This window comes from Lynx rufus, unplaced genomic scaffold, assembly GCF_022079265.1.
Source record: "Lynx rufus isolate CCGP_SWC_20201006 ecotype Redwood Valley unplaced genomic scaffold, mLynRuf1.p SCAF_5, whole genome shotgun sequence".
Taxonomy (NCBI): domain Eukaryota; kingdom Metazoa; phylum Chordata; class Mammalia; order Carnivora; family Felidae; genus Lynx; species Lynx rufus.
This window is the reverse complement of record NW_025814867.1, coordinates 157,034,441-157,051,244: the sequence shown is the minus strand read 5'-3', so window position 1 is coordinate 157,051,244 and position 16,804 is coordinate 157,034,441. Positions and strand designations below refer to the sequence as shown.

Sequence of the window (16,804 nt, the reverse complement as noted above, 5' to 3'; positions counted from 1 at the left end):
AAAGGGACCTTTCCAGATTAGCCAGAAACTCCCCCAAAGTGAGGTAGACTTAATTAAACAGACCCAACTTATCCTGCGCGTCGCAACTGGGGTGAGGGGAGCCTCGGGGCCCACGCTTTGCGGAAGAAAAGTGGCGTTAAAATTGGGCCTTCTCAAGATAAAAAAAAAAAAAAAAAAAAAAAAAAAAAACAAAAAACCTTGAAGGAGAATAGAAGTTGTAATGGTTAATTTTATGTTTCGACTTGGCTGGGCCACGGGGCCCAGATAACTTGTTCAAACGTTATTCAGGACGCTTCTGTGAAGGTGTTTTTTGGATGAAATTGACATTTAAATTGGTGGGCTTGGAGTAAAGGAGACTGCCCTCCATAATGCGGGTGGGTGCTACGGGATGAAGGTCTGTGTCTCCCCAAGATTTACATGTTGAAATCCTAACCCCCGAGATGGTGTTGGGACATGGGGCCTTCGGCAGGGGACTCCAAAATGGGACCAGCGCCCTCATCCACGAGGCCCCAGAGGGCCCCCTCGCCCCTTCTGCCAGTCGACGCTGCACTGAAAGTGTGTGATGAGGAAGAGGGCTCTCACGCGACCCTGCAGGCCTCCTGCCCTCCGACTTCCCGTCTCCAGAACCGTGAGCAACACGTTCCGGCCCTTTAGAAGCCATTCGGTATATGATAGTGTGTTATGGCAGCCCGATCAGACTGACGCGCGGGCCTCTACCGGTCCACCGAAGGCCAACTAGAGCCAGCTGACCTCCTCCGAGCAGGGAATTCTTCAGCAGGCCGCCCGCGGGCTCCACTCCTCCCCGGGTCTCTGGCCAGCCAGCGCACCCCCAAATTGTAGACTTACCAAGCCTCCATGATCCCATGAGCCCCTTCCTTGAAGTAAGTTTCCCTCTGTATATATAGGCACATCCCGTGGGTTCCGTTTCTCTAGAGAGCCCTGATTAATTCAGAGGCCTTCACGGAATCCCTAGGAACCTTCTCTCCTGGGTGGACGGGAGGACAATGCTGGGCTTTGATGTCACAGGTCTTGGGTCCAGGGGCTAATTTAGCATGATCTGTAATGGAACGGAGGCCACAGGAGCCCCAGAAAAGGTGGGGAGTGGAGACCACATCATACAAGCACAGGTAGGACCTTCCTGGTAGGTCAAGTTCTGGGGCCAGTCTGACAAAAATGTGAGCTCATCACAACTGTGTGGACAGGGTGAGGTGACGGGGGTGGGGGGGATAGGAGGGTGGGGAGGGGCCGACCCCAGGCTGCTTCCACCCCAGGGAACCAGTGCTGTGGGGCCAATGTGTTAGTGTCCACTTTCTTTTTCTTTCCTTTTTAATTTTTTAATGTGTATTTATTTTTGAGAGAGAGAGAGAGACAGAGTGTGAGTGGGGGAGTTGCAGGGAGAGAGGGAGACACAGAATCGGAAGCAGGCTCCAGGCTCCGAGCTGTCAGCACAGAGCCCGACGCGGGGCTCGAACCCCCAACCCGGAGGTCATGACCTGAGCTGAAGTGGGACGCTCAACCCACCGAGCCCCCCAGGCGCCCCTGGTGTGTGCTTTCTATCGGACTGCTCCCAAGTAGGGGCCCAGAGCTGCTCAAACAGCAGAACACTGTCGATCCTCAAATACCTCAAAATTCTCCAAGTATTTAATCCCACCCACAGATCCCAAAAGATTTCCCTGTCCTACTCCCTGCAGCCTGTGAATGTCACCTTATATGGCAAAAAAAAAATGTAGCTGACATTGTGAAATCGAGATGGGGAGGCTGTCGGGAATTACTGGGGGGGGGGAGCTAAATGTGATCACAAAGGTTCTTATGGGGGGAGGCAGAGGGAGACTTGACCTCATACAGAGGAGAAGGTCATGACCCTGGAGACAGAGAAGCAGCTGCAAGCCGCGGGAGCCTGGGGCCATCAAGAGCAGAGGACATGGGAAGTAGTCTCATGTCAAGTCCCCAAAGGAGCTCTGATTCCAGACCTCCAGCCTCCAGAACTTTGAGAGAATACATTTCTGTTGTTTTAAGACGCCAAGTTTTGGTGGTTCGTTACGGCTCGCCCAGGAAACTGGCACACGCACTAGAAGGGTGGGCTCTCTGGGACCAGGGACGCCCACATGTCAACAGCAAGGCGCTGTGCCAGACGCCAAGGGAGCTGCTCAGGACAGCTGACAGGAAGCCCGGGTCTCCAGCAGCGAAGCGCAGTCTGCTCCTAGGCCTTCCAATTCCCAGCACGAATACAACTGCTGCTTGGTGCCCAGGGAGGCCTGGATGTTCTCTCTCTCCACTCTCTGACCGCCTGAGAAACAGGGTCACTGTCAAGGGGAAGAAAGGGAAACCTTTCCTCCACTGCAGGAAGCCTTCAGAGGAATGTTCTGTTTTTCCACTGGTCTTAAAATCCTCGTGCCAGTATTGGTGTGAATGTTTTATGTGTATCCGCTCACAATAGCCACGTATTAAGTCAGCTGCTTTTCTGAGGAAGGTGTTGTAACTGTCTCCACTCCGCAGATGAGAAAAGGCAGGCACAGAGGAGTTAACTAACTTGTCTCAGGTCACACAGCTCCTGAATCCAACATGCACTCATCAGGCTGAGGTCCCTGAGACTGGTCTTGGGTGTGCCACTTCCCCCAGACCCGGGTCCTGCACGGATGTCCCTTCCCACCCAGCTGCTGCTCTCCCTGACACTCCTCTACCTGCTCAACAAACAGCGCTTCCTTGGTCCGAGTCCCCATTCTTGGCTGGCCTGGCAGCAGCACTTGACCTTCTGGGGTCTGCGGCGAGGGGTGGGGGCGCTGCTCAGAAAGCAGAACCTGGTGCCTCCCCACCAGCCACAGCACCCCTCAGCTCTGCAGATTAGCCCCTGCAAGCCCCCTCCCCCCGCCTCCCCGCTGCCGTGGGGCACTGCCCGGGCTGCATCGAGGGCCTGCGTTTCCGGGGCCCACCCGACTGGGCACCTTCCTTCCCCTCGCCTGCGACTCCGGCGGCGATCGCACTGGGTGGGGGGGGGGGGGTCAACCAGACCCGCGGAGCGGGCTCCCCGGGGAGCTTCCGGAGGTGGAGCGCAACCCAGGCGCTAGCCAATCAGTGCAGCGTAGCCCGTCCCCCGCCCAATCAGAGGGAACCCCGGCGCTTGTGGGCGGGGCTGGACCCGCGAGGGCCGGGAGGTGGAGTTGCTCCCGTCCCGCGCTCTCCCTCCGCACCCGCGGGCCCTCCGCTGCCAGTCGCTGCCAACCCAAGGGGCAGCAAGGCCACCCGCGTCGTGTCCCCTTCCGGACCCGCTGGGTCTGAGCCGGTGCCCTTCCCCCAAGCGTGCCCGGCTGCGCGCAGAATATGGCCCTGGCGTTCTGGTTCCGGGAATAGGAAGCGTCCTGAGACCTCGCTAGGATTTGATTCACGCCCACACCCTGCTCTCCCAGCCGTATCTTACCTTTCCTGCGGGCCCCCATCTCCCGCCCCCTTCACGACGCCGCCACACGCCGAGTTCGGACGGCCCGGGCCCTCTCCGGACACGTGAATGGAGCCCTGGCCTAGCCCCCTGGCCCTGGCTCCCCGGCTAAAACGGAGGGCGGCCCCGCTTGGCCTGGGTACGCCCTCCACCCAATTTCCCAGAGGCCGGGAAGGGGTGAAGCCCCAGAGCTTCGGGACTGCCGGCCCCGCCCCTGCCTGGCCGCGGGTCTCACCTGCAGGTTCCGCCCCTCCCCGGCCGCCCTCCCCGGCGGTCTGCCCCAGTCTCCCGGGCCCCGCTTCCTCCCTTGTTTCCCCGGGAATGTTCACTTTCCCGGGGCGGCCTGTCTGGTTTTAACAGTCGGTCCTTGGCGCTCACAAAGGACCTGGCCCGCGGTGGGTGTGCGTTACATCTTTGGTGAACGGAGGACGGGCTGCTGGAGGTGGCTGGGCTCAGGGGACCCCTCCTCGTTGGCCCTCACCTCCAAAGGCCGGCCTCTGCCTCCCCATCGGGGCGCGGACGTTCTGCGCGACACCGGGGGGCAGCACTTAGCCTCCCACGGCCCCGCCAGCCCCGCCAGCCTCCCGCAGAGCCCTCGGCCGCCCTCCTCCCCGGGACCACGCACCACCCTCCCAACTCGGCACCCAGCGGCTGGGGAGGGCTTAACTTTGTGGAGCCTGTGACTGAGCTTCCGTTTTTCCGAGCCCCGCCTGCGGCCAAGGGCGTGGGAGGGACTGGGCAGGGGGTGGGAACAGGGGCGAGGCCCCGGGCGGGCGCGGGGGAAAGTCAGCTCTTGCGATTCACTCAGCGCGCAGAGCGGCGGAGGCGCGCAGTGAGACCTGGGCTCCCGCGCTCCGACGGCTCCGGCGGCCCGAGGTCTTTCTCGCTCCGACGGCTCCGGCGGCCCGGAGGTCCCGCCCCCACCATGCGGCTGACAAGGTGAGCGTGCGGGGGCGGGGAGGACGGGTCCTGCGGGTGCACCGGAAGAAGAGAAGCTGGAGCAGGGAGCAGGATCCCCAGGGGGCCGGGTAGGACCCCTCCGCCCACCTGGCGGCGCCGGCCGGATCCGCGGGCAGGGCCGGCCGCTGGGAGCGCCGCTGCGCCCGGAGCCCTACCTGCAGGAGGGTGGCCTCCGCCCAGCGGCGGGGCGCGCTGTGGGGGGCCGACGGCGGCGCGTGGGTGTGCCTGGGGGCGGGTGCCCGCCGCGAGAGGGCGAGAGCGAAAGCTAAAGGAGAGCAGCCGCGCGCCGCACTAAGGGGACGAGGGCACGGACTGCCCAGCGGTGGGGCGCGACCTCGCAGTGCCGTGGCCGCTCCCTCCAAGGCCAGCCGGTGCCCACTGTTGGGTGACATGTCCTCCCGTCGGCAGAACCAACCCGGAGGAGGTGCGAAGCTGGCACCCCGGCTCAGCTCACCGCTCGCGGCGCCGGCGGGAGAGCCGGGTGACTCTGCCTTGCTCTCCGCTTTTGGCCAGAGCGCCCCCTTCAGGTCAGGTCGGGGGCGTGCCCGCCTTGATAAGCTGGCTGCCACCGGTGTCCCCAGTTATAAATGCAGGTAGTTACAACCATTTTCTCAAGCGAAGAAAATACGTCCTCATGGTCACCCACACCCCAGAGTCTGGGGTGTAGGCTGGGGACCAGGTGGGCCAGCAGGGGGCCCAGGGCGCACCCAGGGAGCAGGCCGACACAGCTCCCTCCCCAAGGCCAGTGCTTGTGACCCAGGTTGCCCCCAGATAACCAGAAGAGGCCCAGCAGGTGTATGCTCCCTGGATCCTCAGTGCAGAAGGGGGTCTGACGGGCACCACGGGAGCCACCAGGGTGTTCGCAGCTGGCTCCAGGGAAGGGGGCTGCAGGGGGAGGTTATGGGAGCTGTCCCCGCGAGCAGCAATGGTGGCCCCAACAGAGACAGGAGAGACGACAGGCCTGTCTGCAGGCTGTGGCCTCTGGCGTGAGGGAGCCCCTGGTGGCCTGGGCCCAGCTCGGCCGGACGGCCATGCAGACCTGAGTTTACTCGGCAAGGGACATGCGTCTGTGCACATTCAGATGACGGCTGTGGCGGGCGAGGCAGGGGTTTCTCTGGGGCCAGAGCTCAGCGGACACCAGCCTGGGAGGCCTTCAGGAGGGGGTGGCTGGGCTGAGCTGCACACGGTGTGGAGTCCCTGGGGTCGAAGGTCTGGGTCGAAGAGCCTCGGAAGTCCCCAGAGGGGTTTGCTGGCCCCGGGCAGCTGAGCCGCCCGCCTGCCCTGGAAGAGCCACCAGATGTAGTTTCAGAACAACCGTGTCCTTTCAGAACGCCGCCCTGCGCTCAGTCGACCCTGCCGCGGGGCGTGTTACAGCCTCTCTGTCTCCCCAAACCTAAGTGTAGCTCTGACTAGAAACACCCTGAAAGCGCGTATTCTCCTTTTTTCTTTCTTTTTTGTTTAAGATTTATCTACTTTTGAGAGAGAGAGAGAGCACAAGTGGGGGGGGGCAAAGAGAGAGAGGGGGGCAGAGGATCCGAAGCAGGCTCCAGGCTCTGCGCTGACAGCAGTGAGCCCGACACGGGGCTCGAACTCACAAACCGCAAGATAGTGACCTGAGCCGAAGTTGGACACTTAACTGACTGAGCCACCCAGGTGTCCCTGAGAGTGTATTTTTCTGATTTCATATAGTCTCTTGGAATCCATCCCCGGCAAAGGCCAGGCGGGCACAGGGTTGAAGGCAGTGGCTTGGGGGGTGGCTCCCTCCACCCTGTGAGCTGGCTGGTGGCTCAGGACTTGCTGTGCGTGGGGGGAGGGCGCGTCCGACGGGCTGGGCTGTGGGTGTGTTCACATTCCTCTGTGGGCACGAGCACCACTGCCCACGAGGTTTGGGAGGAGCGGGAACTCACCTGCCTTTCCGGTCGTTTCCTTCCAGCACTGGAATGTTCCTGCTCCTGTTCAGCGCCCTGCAAGCCAGTAAGTTCAGAGAGGCTCCTGCCGGGGCTGCGGACGCGGGTGCCACCTCACTGCGGCCCTTCTGGCCTTTGCAGGGGGCCGTACGGGAAAGCGGGGCTCGGGGCCTAGGGGAACGTGCAGATTCAAGGCCACGAAGGGGCCGCTTGCGCAGCCCCTGCAGTTCTTGTCTTAGTTCGTGTTTAGCGACAGTCGCTTCCGTCCCTCCGCGTTCCAGATGAGCTGGGGCTTCCCATTTCTCTTGACCCCTTTGCCCCAGTCAGCCCCGGGGAGCTTCCAGAGCCACCACCTTCCAGAAGAGCAAGGAACAGGGATCTGGCACCACAGCCGAGGCTGAGACCTTGCGGAGCTTTCCAGCCCCGAGGGTGGCAGGACAGGGGACACGGGCATTGCCATGGCCGCACCGGTGGCGCGGCGGCTCTAGACTCGGCACGTGGGCCTTTCTGATGCCCTGCGAGCAGCGTTTTAATACAATGCTGTTGCTGAGAAACTGTTTTCTTGTAAACGTCCTAATTAAAAAAAAAAAAGAAAAAAAAAGCTTTTTACTTTGAGTTAATTATAAACACCCAAGAGGTGGCCCAAACCGTGCAGAGCCGTCCTGGGTGCCCGCCCCTCCCCCGACTCCTCCCGATGCCGGCCTCTCCCACCGGGGCGGAAATCCACGCTGGAGAACATAGTGCTTTCCAAAACTGTTTGAATTTTAAACATGCTAGCACATTCCTACGTCTATTTGATTAATGCATTAACATTTCTACTGAAATGAGTCAGAATAGGTGTCTGATTGACCCTTGCTACCAAAAAGCCTCCCTCCCCCTAGTTAGAGAACTTTGCGGGCTGGGACTCAACCGTAGCAAGTAAGTGTCGTGCTTTCTGAACCACAGCAGATGTTCAAGAGACAGAAGTCAGGGCGCTGGTGGGCAGCGACGTGGAGCTCAGCTGCGTTTTCCCCGAAAGACACAGTTTTGATTTAAATGACCTTTATGTGTACTGGCAAACCAGTGTCGTCGGCACACCGAAGACCGTGGTCACCTACTACCTCTCCGGGAACAGCTCCGCGGGCCACGAGGACAACCGCTACAGGGACAGGGCCCGGCTGTCGCTGGAGAGCATGAAGTGGGGTGATTTCTCTCTCCATCTGCACAACATCACCCCCCAGGACGAACAGAGGTTCAACTGCCTGGTGTTTAGGAAATCCCTGGAGTTAGAGAAGATTCTGGATGTCGTGGTGACGTTACACGTGGCAGGTAAGACCGTGGAAGCTGACGGGACAGACCCCACCCCGGCCTTGCGTCCCAGAGAAAGTATTAACGAGGCCCATTCTCGGGCTCATTCACCTGTTCCTTCCGTAAAGAACGTCCTAGTCTCTGCCGGCGGGTTTCTGTCCAACCGAGCGGGAAGCTGAACTGGTTGAGAACTCATTCAGCTCCTGGGAAGTTTTCCGTAGCCTGAGGTCACCTGGTGTCACAGAAGAACTCCTAACCTTGCTGTCTGGGCCTTAAATTCTGCATCTCAAGTCCAACTAGGTGTTCTTAATGAAATTAGGAGAGAATGCTGCGAAGCACCAAGGGAGATCCGAGTTTAGGAAGAAAATTAAAGTCAGCCAAGGACCCCGGACCCTGTCCCCTCCGGAAGGCCTGCGAGCCTCCCGTGTCACCGGAGATCCACACGCACCCCGCCTGCTCACATGGGGGAGGGGGTGCAGGCCCAGCAGCCCTGCTGGGGGGCGGCGGTGTGTGCGGGCTGCCCGGCCCGCAGCCCCGGTCCTGCCTCTCCCCCGCGGTCAGGGCACGCTGGGCCACCTCCCCTCTACCCTGGCCCTGGGCACCAACCATGAGCCCCTCTGTCTCTGACCTTCAGAACCTGCCTCCCTCACCACCCATCTCCCCCCTGCAGCCAACTACAGCATGCCCGTGGTCAGGGCCCCAAGCGGCCCCTCCGAGAATGAGGAGCTGACGTTCACGTGCACGTCCGTGAACGGCTACCCGAGGCCTAACGTGTACTGGATCAACAGGACGGACAACAGCCTGCTGAACGAGACCTTGCAGAACAACACGGTCTCCTTGAATGCGCACGGCTTGTACGACGTGGTCAGTGTCCTGACGATCCGGCGGACCCCCAGCGTGAACGTCGGCTGCTGCATAGAGAACGTACTCTTGCACCAAAACCTGACGACGATCAGCACTCAGGCAGGTAAGGTCCCCCGGGGTCTGTCCCCTGACACCGACCCAAGACTGTGGGCCTGCGGTGACTCAGGAGGTCCTCTGAGCCAGAAGACCGAGCCCCTGCGAGGTGCCTGGGCAGTGGCTTCCGGAAGCTGGAAGGAAGGGGGAGGAGGTGACAGGCAGCACTCGACGACGAAATTCACCACGGCTGCCGAGGGCAGGAATGGGGCCGGGCGCTCAGTGCTTAAGTGGTTTCACTTAATTTTCGCTCTCAAGCTCAGGTTTGGTGACTCACTTCACAGATGAGGGGCTGAGGCCTGGAAGGTTGTGTGGGACCGGGCAGCGGCGGCATCAGGGTTGAAGGCACGGCTGAGCCTCTGCCGCGTAGAGGGCCAGAGCGCCCCTGCTGGGGTTCCAGCCGCCGGCAGCTGGCCTGGCTGCGGGCTCGGGGCTTCCCCGTGGGAGGGTGCAGGCAGGCGACTCCACAGAGGCCACGGGCTCTCTCAATCTGCGTCCCTGTCGCTAGTGTTGGGATGACAGGTCCCCTGGGTGGAGGCGGGAGAGCTCCACGATGGACCCTGTGGGCCTGCCCGTGCCCTACGGGGCCCCGCACAGGTTGGAGAGAAAGCACAGCTCCTGGTTCGGGCCTTATGAGAGTCCCAGGGGGCAGCGGCAGCAGTCACTCCGAGCACAAGCCCCTGAGTGTGGGCCCGTGAGCCCGCGTGGGTCGCATGCTGTGAGACTGGCCCTGACCCCCAGGAATCCTTGCGGGCCCGGCATCTTCCTCCCTGAAGTCAAGGCACGGCCTCGTGACCCTGTGGTCCTGGCCTCTCTGCCCAAATGGACCAAGACAAGGGCTGTACCAAAAAGCCTGCCTCTGATGGCCGCCGCCCAGCAGTGGTCTCCCCGGCAAGGTGGCCCCGGCAGCAGGTGAAAGGGGAACCAGAAGGTTCTCTTAGGGCTGCGGTCTCGGCTCCTGTGCTGTGGGATGGCTGGGAAGCCCGTAAAAGTCCCCAAGCCTAGACCCATTGGATTTGCTCCCCTGGGCTAGCCGGGCACCAGGACACGTTTAAAGGCTTCCAGATGATTCCAAGGTGCATTCAAGACCTAGCCACTGAGTGGTTTCTCCCATTTTGGAGACGTACGGGGCGTTTATCACAAGCTTCCCTTCCTCGTGTGCCCGGGAGAGCCACTTTCCAAGGGGCTAAGCAATCACGTTAAGAGAGGACGGATGAACCCTTCATGCACTGTGGGGGGGGTGGGGGGGGGTGGGGACGCAAAATGGTGCAGCCACTTTGGAAAACAGCCTGGCGGTGACTCTGAAGGTCGTCGTGGCGTTTCCATGTGACCCAGCAATTCCGCTCCTGGGTTGTACACCCGGCAGAATTGCAGATGGACTCACATGTGCGTGAATGTTCAGAGCAGCATTACTCACAACGAGCAGCGAACGGATTAACACTTCCGTCCAGGCACTGATACTGCCACGCGGCTGGAGCTGGAGAACGCCGTGGTCAGTGAGGAGCCAGAAAGCACACACGCCGTGTGACCGCGTTTATATGAAATGTCCAGAATAGGTCAATCCTTAGAGATGGAAAGTCCACGAGTGGGGGCGGGGGCAGGGGAAGGGCAGTGGCTGCCGATGGAGACGGCGTCTCCGGGAGCGACGCAGAAGCTCTGCACCCAGACGGTGGCGATGGCCGTGCCCCACTGGAAATGTACAAAATGCTGCTGCTGTGTTCACTGCGTTATGTGACTTTTGCCTTTCTTTTTTTAAATCTGTCTATAAAACTAAATAATAATAATAAAAATAAAAATAAAATGATACATTAAATCACAGTAAACATTTTTTTGAAAGCCAGGAGGACCCCACCATGCCCTGCCCAGGTGGCGGCGGCTGGGAAGGGCTGGGGTTCCAGGTCGCAAAAAGGTGGAGTTCCACCCCTCCCCCCCCGGAAGAGCCGCAGATTTTAAACATCCCAAAGCAAAGCCAGGGAAGTTCTGAGGCCTCGGTGCCTCCCTCGGTCCTCTCCTGCTCAGGATGGAAGGGGTCCCTCCCCTTTCCTCCCCACCCTTTCAGTCTTGTGTTATTTTCCTCTCCCGTAGAAACGGTCACCGGAACGGAATATGGCATCACCGAGAGCCAAGCCGATGCCCCGAAGAAACAAGGGGCGGTCCTCAGCGCCCTCATCGTGCTGGGCGTGGTGGTGGCCGTGGCCGTGGCTACAGGCTGGGTGTGCCGAAGCAGGTGCCCCCCGCAGGATCCACGCAGGTACCCGTTAAAAGTTCCGCAAGACGTCGCTTTCCTGCGAAGTGCGGCTTTAATAGCGTTCACGCTCACGAGTTCTAGCGGCTCCCCCAACTCTGGGACGTGGGTCCTGGGCGTGGCCCCTGATGTCGTGGGCTCCATATTTCTGACACAGCCGAGCCGAGGGCGCCGTGTGAGGCTTTCTCCCAGTGTGGGGTGGGAGTGCCAGCTTCTGAATTTAGACGTCAGGACGGAGCCCTTTTCTATGGAGGCCAAGCCGCCTTTGGTCCTGACGAGGCTGTTGAACTCTGGCCAAACTCAAAGGGGTTTAGAAAGATTGAGAAAGGCTGGGTGTTGACCCTACAAAACAAAGCAGCAGAACCCACAGAAGAGGCAGGAAAGCCCAGAACATGAACACGGTCACAACCATGTCAACCAGGGTCAGTAGGGAAGGCCCTGAGTGGGGGGCACAGGGAAGAGACGTCTCCCCAGCTCAGCCTGGCGGGCATCCCCCAAGATACTGACAGAGTTGGGGGTCTTCCGGGTCTTCCGGGAGGGTCGGGGCACGGGGAGCGCTGGTTCCCTGATGCAAGTCTGCATGTGCTGCTGGAGTTTCTGGTTTGTTGCCAATGCCTTCATCCCAGAAACACTTCCCACGGCCCATGGCCCACTGCCGATCTGGCCAGGCCCTGGAGAGGCGCCTTGAGTCCGGAGCACAGACCTCTTACAAAGCATCTTCCCGGAAAACCAGGTGGCCCGAGGGACCCTCCCCTGTGAGTCTGTCCCTGCTGTGCGTGGCACCCAGGGCCACTGGGGACTCTAGAGCAACGCCTCTCTACCCCTGCTACCTGCCCTGAGTGTTTCCGGTTTGTTCCAACAGGAGCTGGGCTGCAAGGCCAGAGCAGACGTTCTCTTCGGTGAGTTTGCCAAGAGGGAAGGGGGCCCGTGGACAGCAGGTGCAGGTTCACGTGAGCGGATGGCTGGGCGGTGGCTTTGTCAGTGTTGGCCTCTGGCACGAGCTATCCTCGATGACGGGGAGCTGGATGTGGACATTTTCAGAAACACGATGAGCCCCTAGAGAAGGCGTGTCACGCTTTCCCCTTTGGTATGCAATCCTATCCTTGTATACGCTTGCTGACTGACACTGGGTTACAGAATTCTCCAGACATTCACGAAAGCAGTGAGCCTCTGATGATGACCCCCAGGCACGTCTGCCAAACTTCACCCCTACTCCCTGGGCCCCCTCCTCCCTACCCTTCCCACCCCACCCCCACGGGGGTCTCAAGGGAGTCCGGACGCTAAGCCCTTTGTCACAGAACAGTTACTCCGGGTCTCCTGGTAGAAGCAGGCAGCCCGCTGTCCCAGGAGCAAAGGTCGAGTGATTCCCACCCAGTTTGGGAAAAGCGTCCACACACAGAGCCTCCAGTTTCCCAAGTGGCAGGTGCCTCGGGCTGCAAAGGGCAGTGGGGCTCGTAGGCGGGCTGGCCCGCACTGGACACTTTCGGCAGACGGCCACCCCTCTCTGAGCCCCGTCTGCACCCCTGTGAGCCACGCTTGTCCTGGGGAGGCTGGGCCGGGCTGAGCCTGGGCACACCGGTGCTCCTGAGGCCACGCAAGCCAGTTGCAGACAACTGCAGAACACAACTTGCCAAAACACCAGGGCCCGCCTGTCAGGCAAAGGACGCTGTTTGTGGGTTTTCCGAGTTTCCGGTCCTTCGTTTCCACCATCCTATGTCCTGAGAAAGCAGCCGCCCGCCCCCGAGAGGAGGGAAGCAGTCACAGTGCTCCGTGACGCTCTCCCTTCTGTTTCTTTCCAAGACCGTGTCTGATGAGAACTCACCACCCGGAGCATGGACAGGGTTTCTGTGAGATCCCACCAGGAGGGACGGCGGATGGCAGCTTGGGAATTGACTCTGGCGGACCTGGTGGCCAAGAGGGGACCATCTGCCCCCATCGGTGCCATTAACAAGGGGGCTTCACGGACACGGAGGCTCTCTGGCCTGGAAGGGACACGTAGGACCGTGCCTGATCCCAGGGAGAACGTTCCAGGTGCCGCCCGGATCCTGGAACGAGGACCTCTCACAAGGGCCAACAGCTCCAAACGCACATGCCCCCAAGTGAGCGGGCTCCCCGCCTTTGCTGCCAAATGCAGGAGGAAGGTGCCTCGTGATGGCTCCTCCCCCCGCCCCAGCCCCCCAGAGCCCACGGAACCTTTCTCAATCCCAAAAACGCGTGGGGGTTTTGGGGGATGGGGGCTTTCTGAGACCAGAGGAAGGGCGGCTCCTTTAGGAAGGAGTGAGGCGAGCTGGGCCTCCTCCAGGACCTCCCCTGCCAGCTGGAGGTCACTCAGGGCTGTTGTGAGAGGCGCACGTGCAGGGCCCCCTCCCCTCCTGCACCCTGAGCTGCGTGTGCGTGTGTGTGTGTGAGTGCGTGTGTCTGTGCGTGTGTGTGTCCAGAATGCAGGAACCGGTCAACACTGGAAGGTCCCTGGGAGCTCCTTTTCCTCTGGGATCTTCACCGGGGAGAAAACCTGACCTCGTTTGTTTTAGTCGAAAGCTGGATGTCCCTCCTAAAAAGGCACAGTGGAGTTTTTTCGAGAAGACAACGTGCTGCTGGGGCCATCGTGACAGAAGCAGGGGAAAGAGCAGAACGCAGAAACTTGCTCAGGCAGGACTGGGGACCCGTGTTTCCAGTGGACACGGGCTTCACTGCGTGGCCATCGAGGTCCTTCAACTTGGTGCCGTGATGCGCACGGAGGGGGCGCTCTCCCCGCAGAGTGGCAGCCGTTCAAAATGTGCCACTAATTCCATGCCACCCTCTGCACCTGTCACCCCCGGCTTCCCCCGGGACCTGCACGGCTGCCGTGGAGCCCACGAGGCCCAGCGGGGGACGGGAGAGGCGCGGTGGCCCAAGTCCACCCAGGGGTGTGCGGCCCATGGCCTTGACCCTCGCCGCGTGGCTTCCATGTTGTTGCCCCCACTGAATCTAGCAGCTGACGTTTCAGGAAGGTTCTGCACAGCCGGCTGCCCACTAACCCTGGTGTGCACGCCCCTCGGAAAGGCGCTGTCCCGCCTGCGGTCATTCAGCACTGGTGGCGGGCGTGATGGCAAAAACAAGGACCAGGCTCAGTGGGAATGCTGAGCCCAATCCGTTACAAGAAGTGTTCACTGTGTTTGTACCCAAAACTCCTTGCCTGGCTGTCACAGCCTGCCGCGGACTGCACCCAGACTTTACCCGGAAGCATCAGGAGAGGCGTGTTCCCAAAGGGGGACGAGAAGGTCGCCAACTGGCATCCGGAGCAAAAAGCAGAAGGACCATTTGGGTGCAGGCAGGGGCTGTGGAGCCCGCCTATGGCCTCGGGCAGGGGTGCCGGCACAGCCGCCCTCCCCGGGGGCCCCCCGAGTCCAGGCTGAGGGTCCCGCACCTCCTGCAGCCCGCCCGTCCGCGGCAGACCCTGGTCACTGGGTGCCCACCCAGACGGGACGGAACGGGGTCTGTTTCCAGCGCTCCCCTGTCCGAGCGGGCTTCTCCCTGGGGGGGGGCCAGCTGCCCAGACCCCCAGCCGCTCTCCCACCACCGCCTGTTTGTGGGTCTGCCTGGACCCGGGGCTCCCAAGGGATGCCAGCAGGACCCCCCCCCACTCCCTCGGGCCTGGGAGGGTGCACAGTGACCCCTTGCCCTTCGGCCTGGACGTCTCTGTCCACTCCTTACGCTGCACTGTGGACAGGCCGAAGGCCAGTGTTTTTACATCTGTTTCTGGAAACCTGATTTATAAGAATAACAAGACGGAAAGTGGTGTCTGTGTCCAGTGGCTTGGGTCAGCGTGACAGTCACCTGCACGCTCAGCTCGGCTCTTCCTTACTGTCGGTCTCAGGGGTGCCCGCAGGGCTCAGCCAGGTAGGCATCTGACTTCGGCTCGGGCCATGATCTCGCGGTCCGTGGGTTCGAGCCCCGCGCCCGGTGTCGGGCTCTGTGCAGACAGCTCGGAGCCTGGAGCCTGCTTCGGATTCTGTGTCTCTCTCTCTCTCTCTGCCCCTCCCCCATTTGCAATCTCTCTCTCTCAAAAATAAACATTAAAACAAAAAAAACCTTACTGCCAGCCTAGGGACCCTGCCCCTGTCCCATTGGTTTTCACCCAGGAAAGGTCTGTCCCCCAGGGGACGCTGGACACGGTCTGGTGGCAGTTTTGGTTGTCACACCTGGGGTTGCCACTGGCCTTTAATGTGTAGGGGCACATGGGACGGCCCAGCACAGAGAAGTAGCCACGTTAGAGGTCAGTGGCCCGAGAGTCAGAACCTGTGCCCTCCGTCGTCGCCTTCCTGTGGGAGGCGGGGGGGGGGGGGCGCTTCCTGTCCCCATCCGCGCTGGGGCCCCTGCCCACGGCTGGCTGTGGCATAGGTGAGGGGTTCCCGGTTAACAGGTCCAGGCTGGGGAACGCCCTCGCTCAGGGTTGGGGGCCTCCTTCCCACTCAGCTCAGCCCGCTGCCTGTCTGACCCTCCGTGCGGGGCCCGGAAGCTGCCTGTCCCGTTGCTCTCGGAGCCTGGCCGGTGGGCGCGTGGCGGTGCTGTGGGCAGAGGCCCCGCCGGACACGCGAGCCTTCGGGAATCTCGCGACGCTGCCCACCTGCGCATAGCAGGTGCGGCGAAACCCATGGGGAGGCGGAGCCAAGGCCAGCAAACAGCGTGGCCCATCGCTAGGGCGGGGGACAGAGCAGGGTCAGCTGCCTGTGTGACCCGAGCACGTCACTTCTCCCTGCACCTCGGTTTCCCCAACTGTGAGGCGAGGAGGCTGGAACTAGGCTCCGCGAACGGGCCCCTGCCGCTCGGATGCTTCCTACGACCGACCGTGGCCACTGCGGCCATTCTGTTCGACCCGGGGGAGGGCAGCCGTGGCTTTGGAATGGCCGTTCAGGCCCAGACTCCTCGAGAGAAGGCCCCAGGAGCCGTTCAGGGGCAGAAGCCAGCAGGCTGACTCCGGGCAGTGCTGAGGAACCCCCAGCCGCACATCTGGTTTTCACCCCCCTCCACGCCCAGCTTTCCCAAACAGAAGGCGGCTCTCCTGATTTAATCTGAGATAATTCTGTCCTTAGAGAAGGAGTCCGCCCTGACGGCCCCTGGCCCGTCAGGACCCACACCCCAGCCCGCGGGCCGCCGCTGCATTCCTGAGTGTTCTCTGGCCCTGGCACAGCCCGCCCCAGCCCCCTCCTTCCCCGGCATCGGGTCTGCTCACTCCCACTCTCCCAGTGAGGGTCCCCCCTCTCGGTGAATCCAGGGGGGTCCTGCCGGAACCGGGGCGAGGCAGGCAGCTGGGGGCAACTGTGAGGGGGGCAGGGGCAGCCCAGCTCCTGACACGGGGGGTTGGATTCTGAGCCCCAGGGCCCGGGGGTGCTGTAGGCTGACAATCCAGGGCCCTCCTTCCCTCCTGTGTGCTCCCTCCCCTCCTCCTTCCTACTGTGTTCCTGCCCCCTGCCCTCCCTTCCCCACTACCTTCCCTCCCCCCATCCACCCCACTGTGCTCCCTCCCCCACTGTCCTCCCCCCATTGTTCTCCCCTACTGTCCTCCCCCACTGTGCTCCCTCCCCCCTCGTCCTCCCTCTGACTTCCCCCCCTCATCCTCCCTCCCATTGTCCTCCCCCCCCATCCCCTCTCAGGGTCTTGGCCTGAGCTCAGGGCTGCACCCCTCCCCTGGGAGAGTGTGATTCATCTCCCTGCCCACCCCCCACGACCCCAGGTCTGTCGGGGCACGTGCTGCCAGGAAGGCAGAGGACACCTGTCCCATCAGAGTGGCGGCTCCTAGGCTGTGAGGGGGGGTCGCCCAAAGGGCCCCGTGGATCTGCACTCGAGGTGCCCGCACAGCGTAGTTTCTCAGAGAGTGTAGACGCCACAGGTGTGATCCAAAGTGTGGCCAAGAACGGACCTGTGGTGGGGACAAGGGGACGGCGAAGACTCGGGCCCTCGGATCCGGGCTGAGTCGCTCCCTCACGCTGTCCTTGAGCCCAGAGAGTGACCAGAAGGTAACGAGCAAACGCCAGG

At 61.5% G+C, this 16,804-nt stretch overlaps 1 protein-coding gene across 2 annotated transcripts; it reads left to right on the top strand.

Annotated features, from left to right (window-relative positions):
• The first annotated feature begins 4,231 nt into the window (after positions 1 to 4,231).
• On the top strand, positions 4,232 to 14,567 carry ICOSLG (inducible T cell costimulator ligand). 2 transcript variants are annotated; one of them, XM_047099112.1, is made up of 7 exons: positions 4,232 to 4,372; positions 6,327 to 6,367; positions 7,246 to 7,608; positions 8,258 to 8,554; positions 10,630 to 10,795; positions 11,652 to 11,688; positions 12,590 to 14,567. In XM_047099112.1, exons 1-7 carry the CDS (start codon positions 4,359 to 4,361, stop codon positions 12,638 to 12,640), a joined length of 969 nt encoding a protein of 322 aa, XP_046955068.1. In that variant the 5' UTR covers positions 4,232 to 4,358; the 3' UTR covers positions 12,641 to 14,567. The 2 variants fall into 2 exon arrangements, with proteins under 2 accessions (XP_046955068.1, XP_046955067.1); XM_047099111.1 differs by lacking the exons at positions 10,630 to 10,795; positions 11,652 to 11,688; positions 12,590 to 14,567 and having other exon boundaries at positions 8,258 to 9,773.
• Positions 14,568 to 16,804: the final 2,237 nt, after the last annotated feature.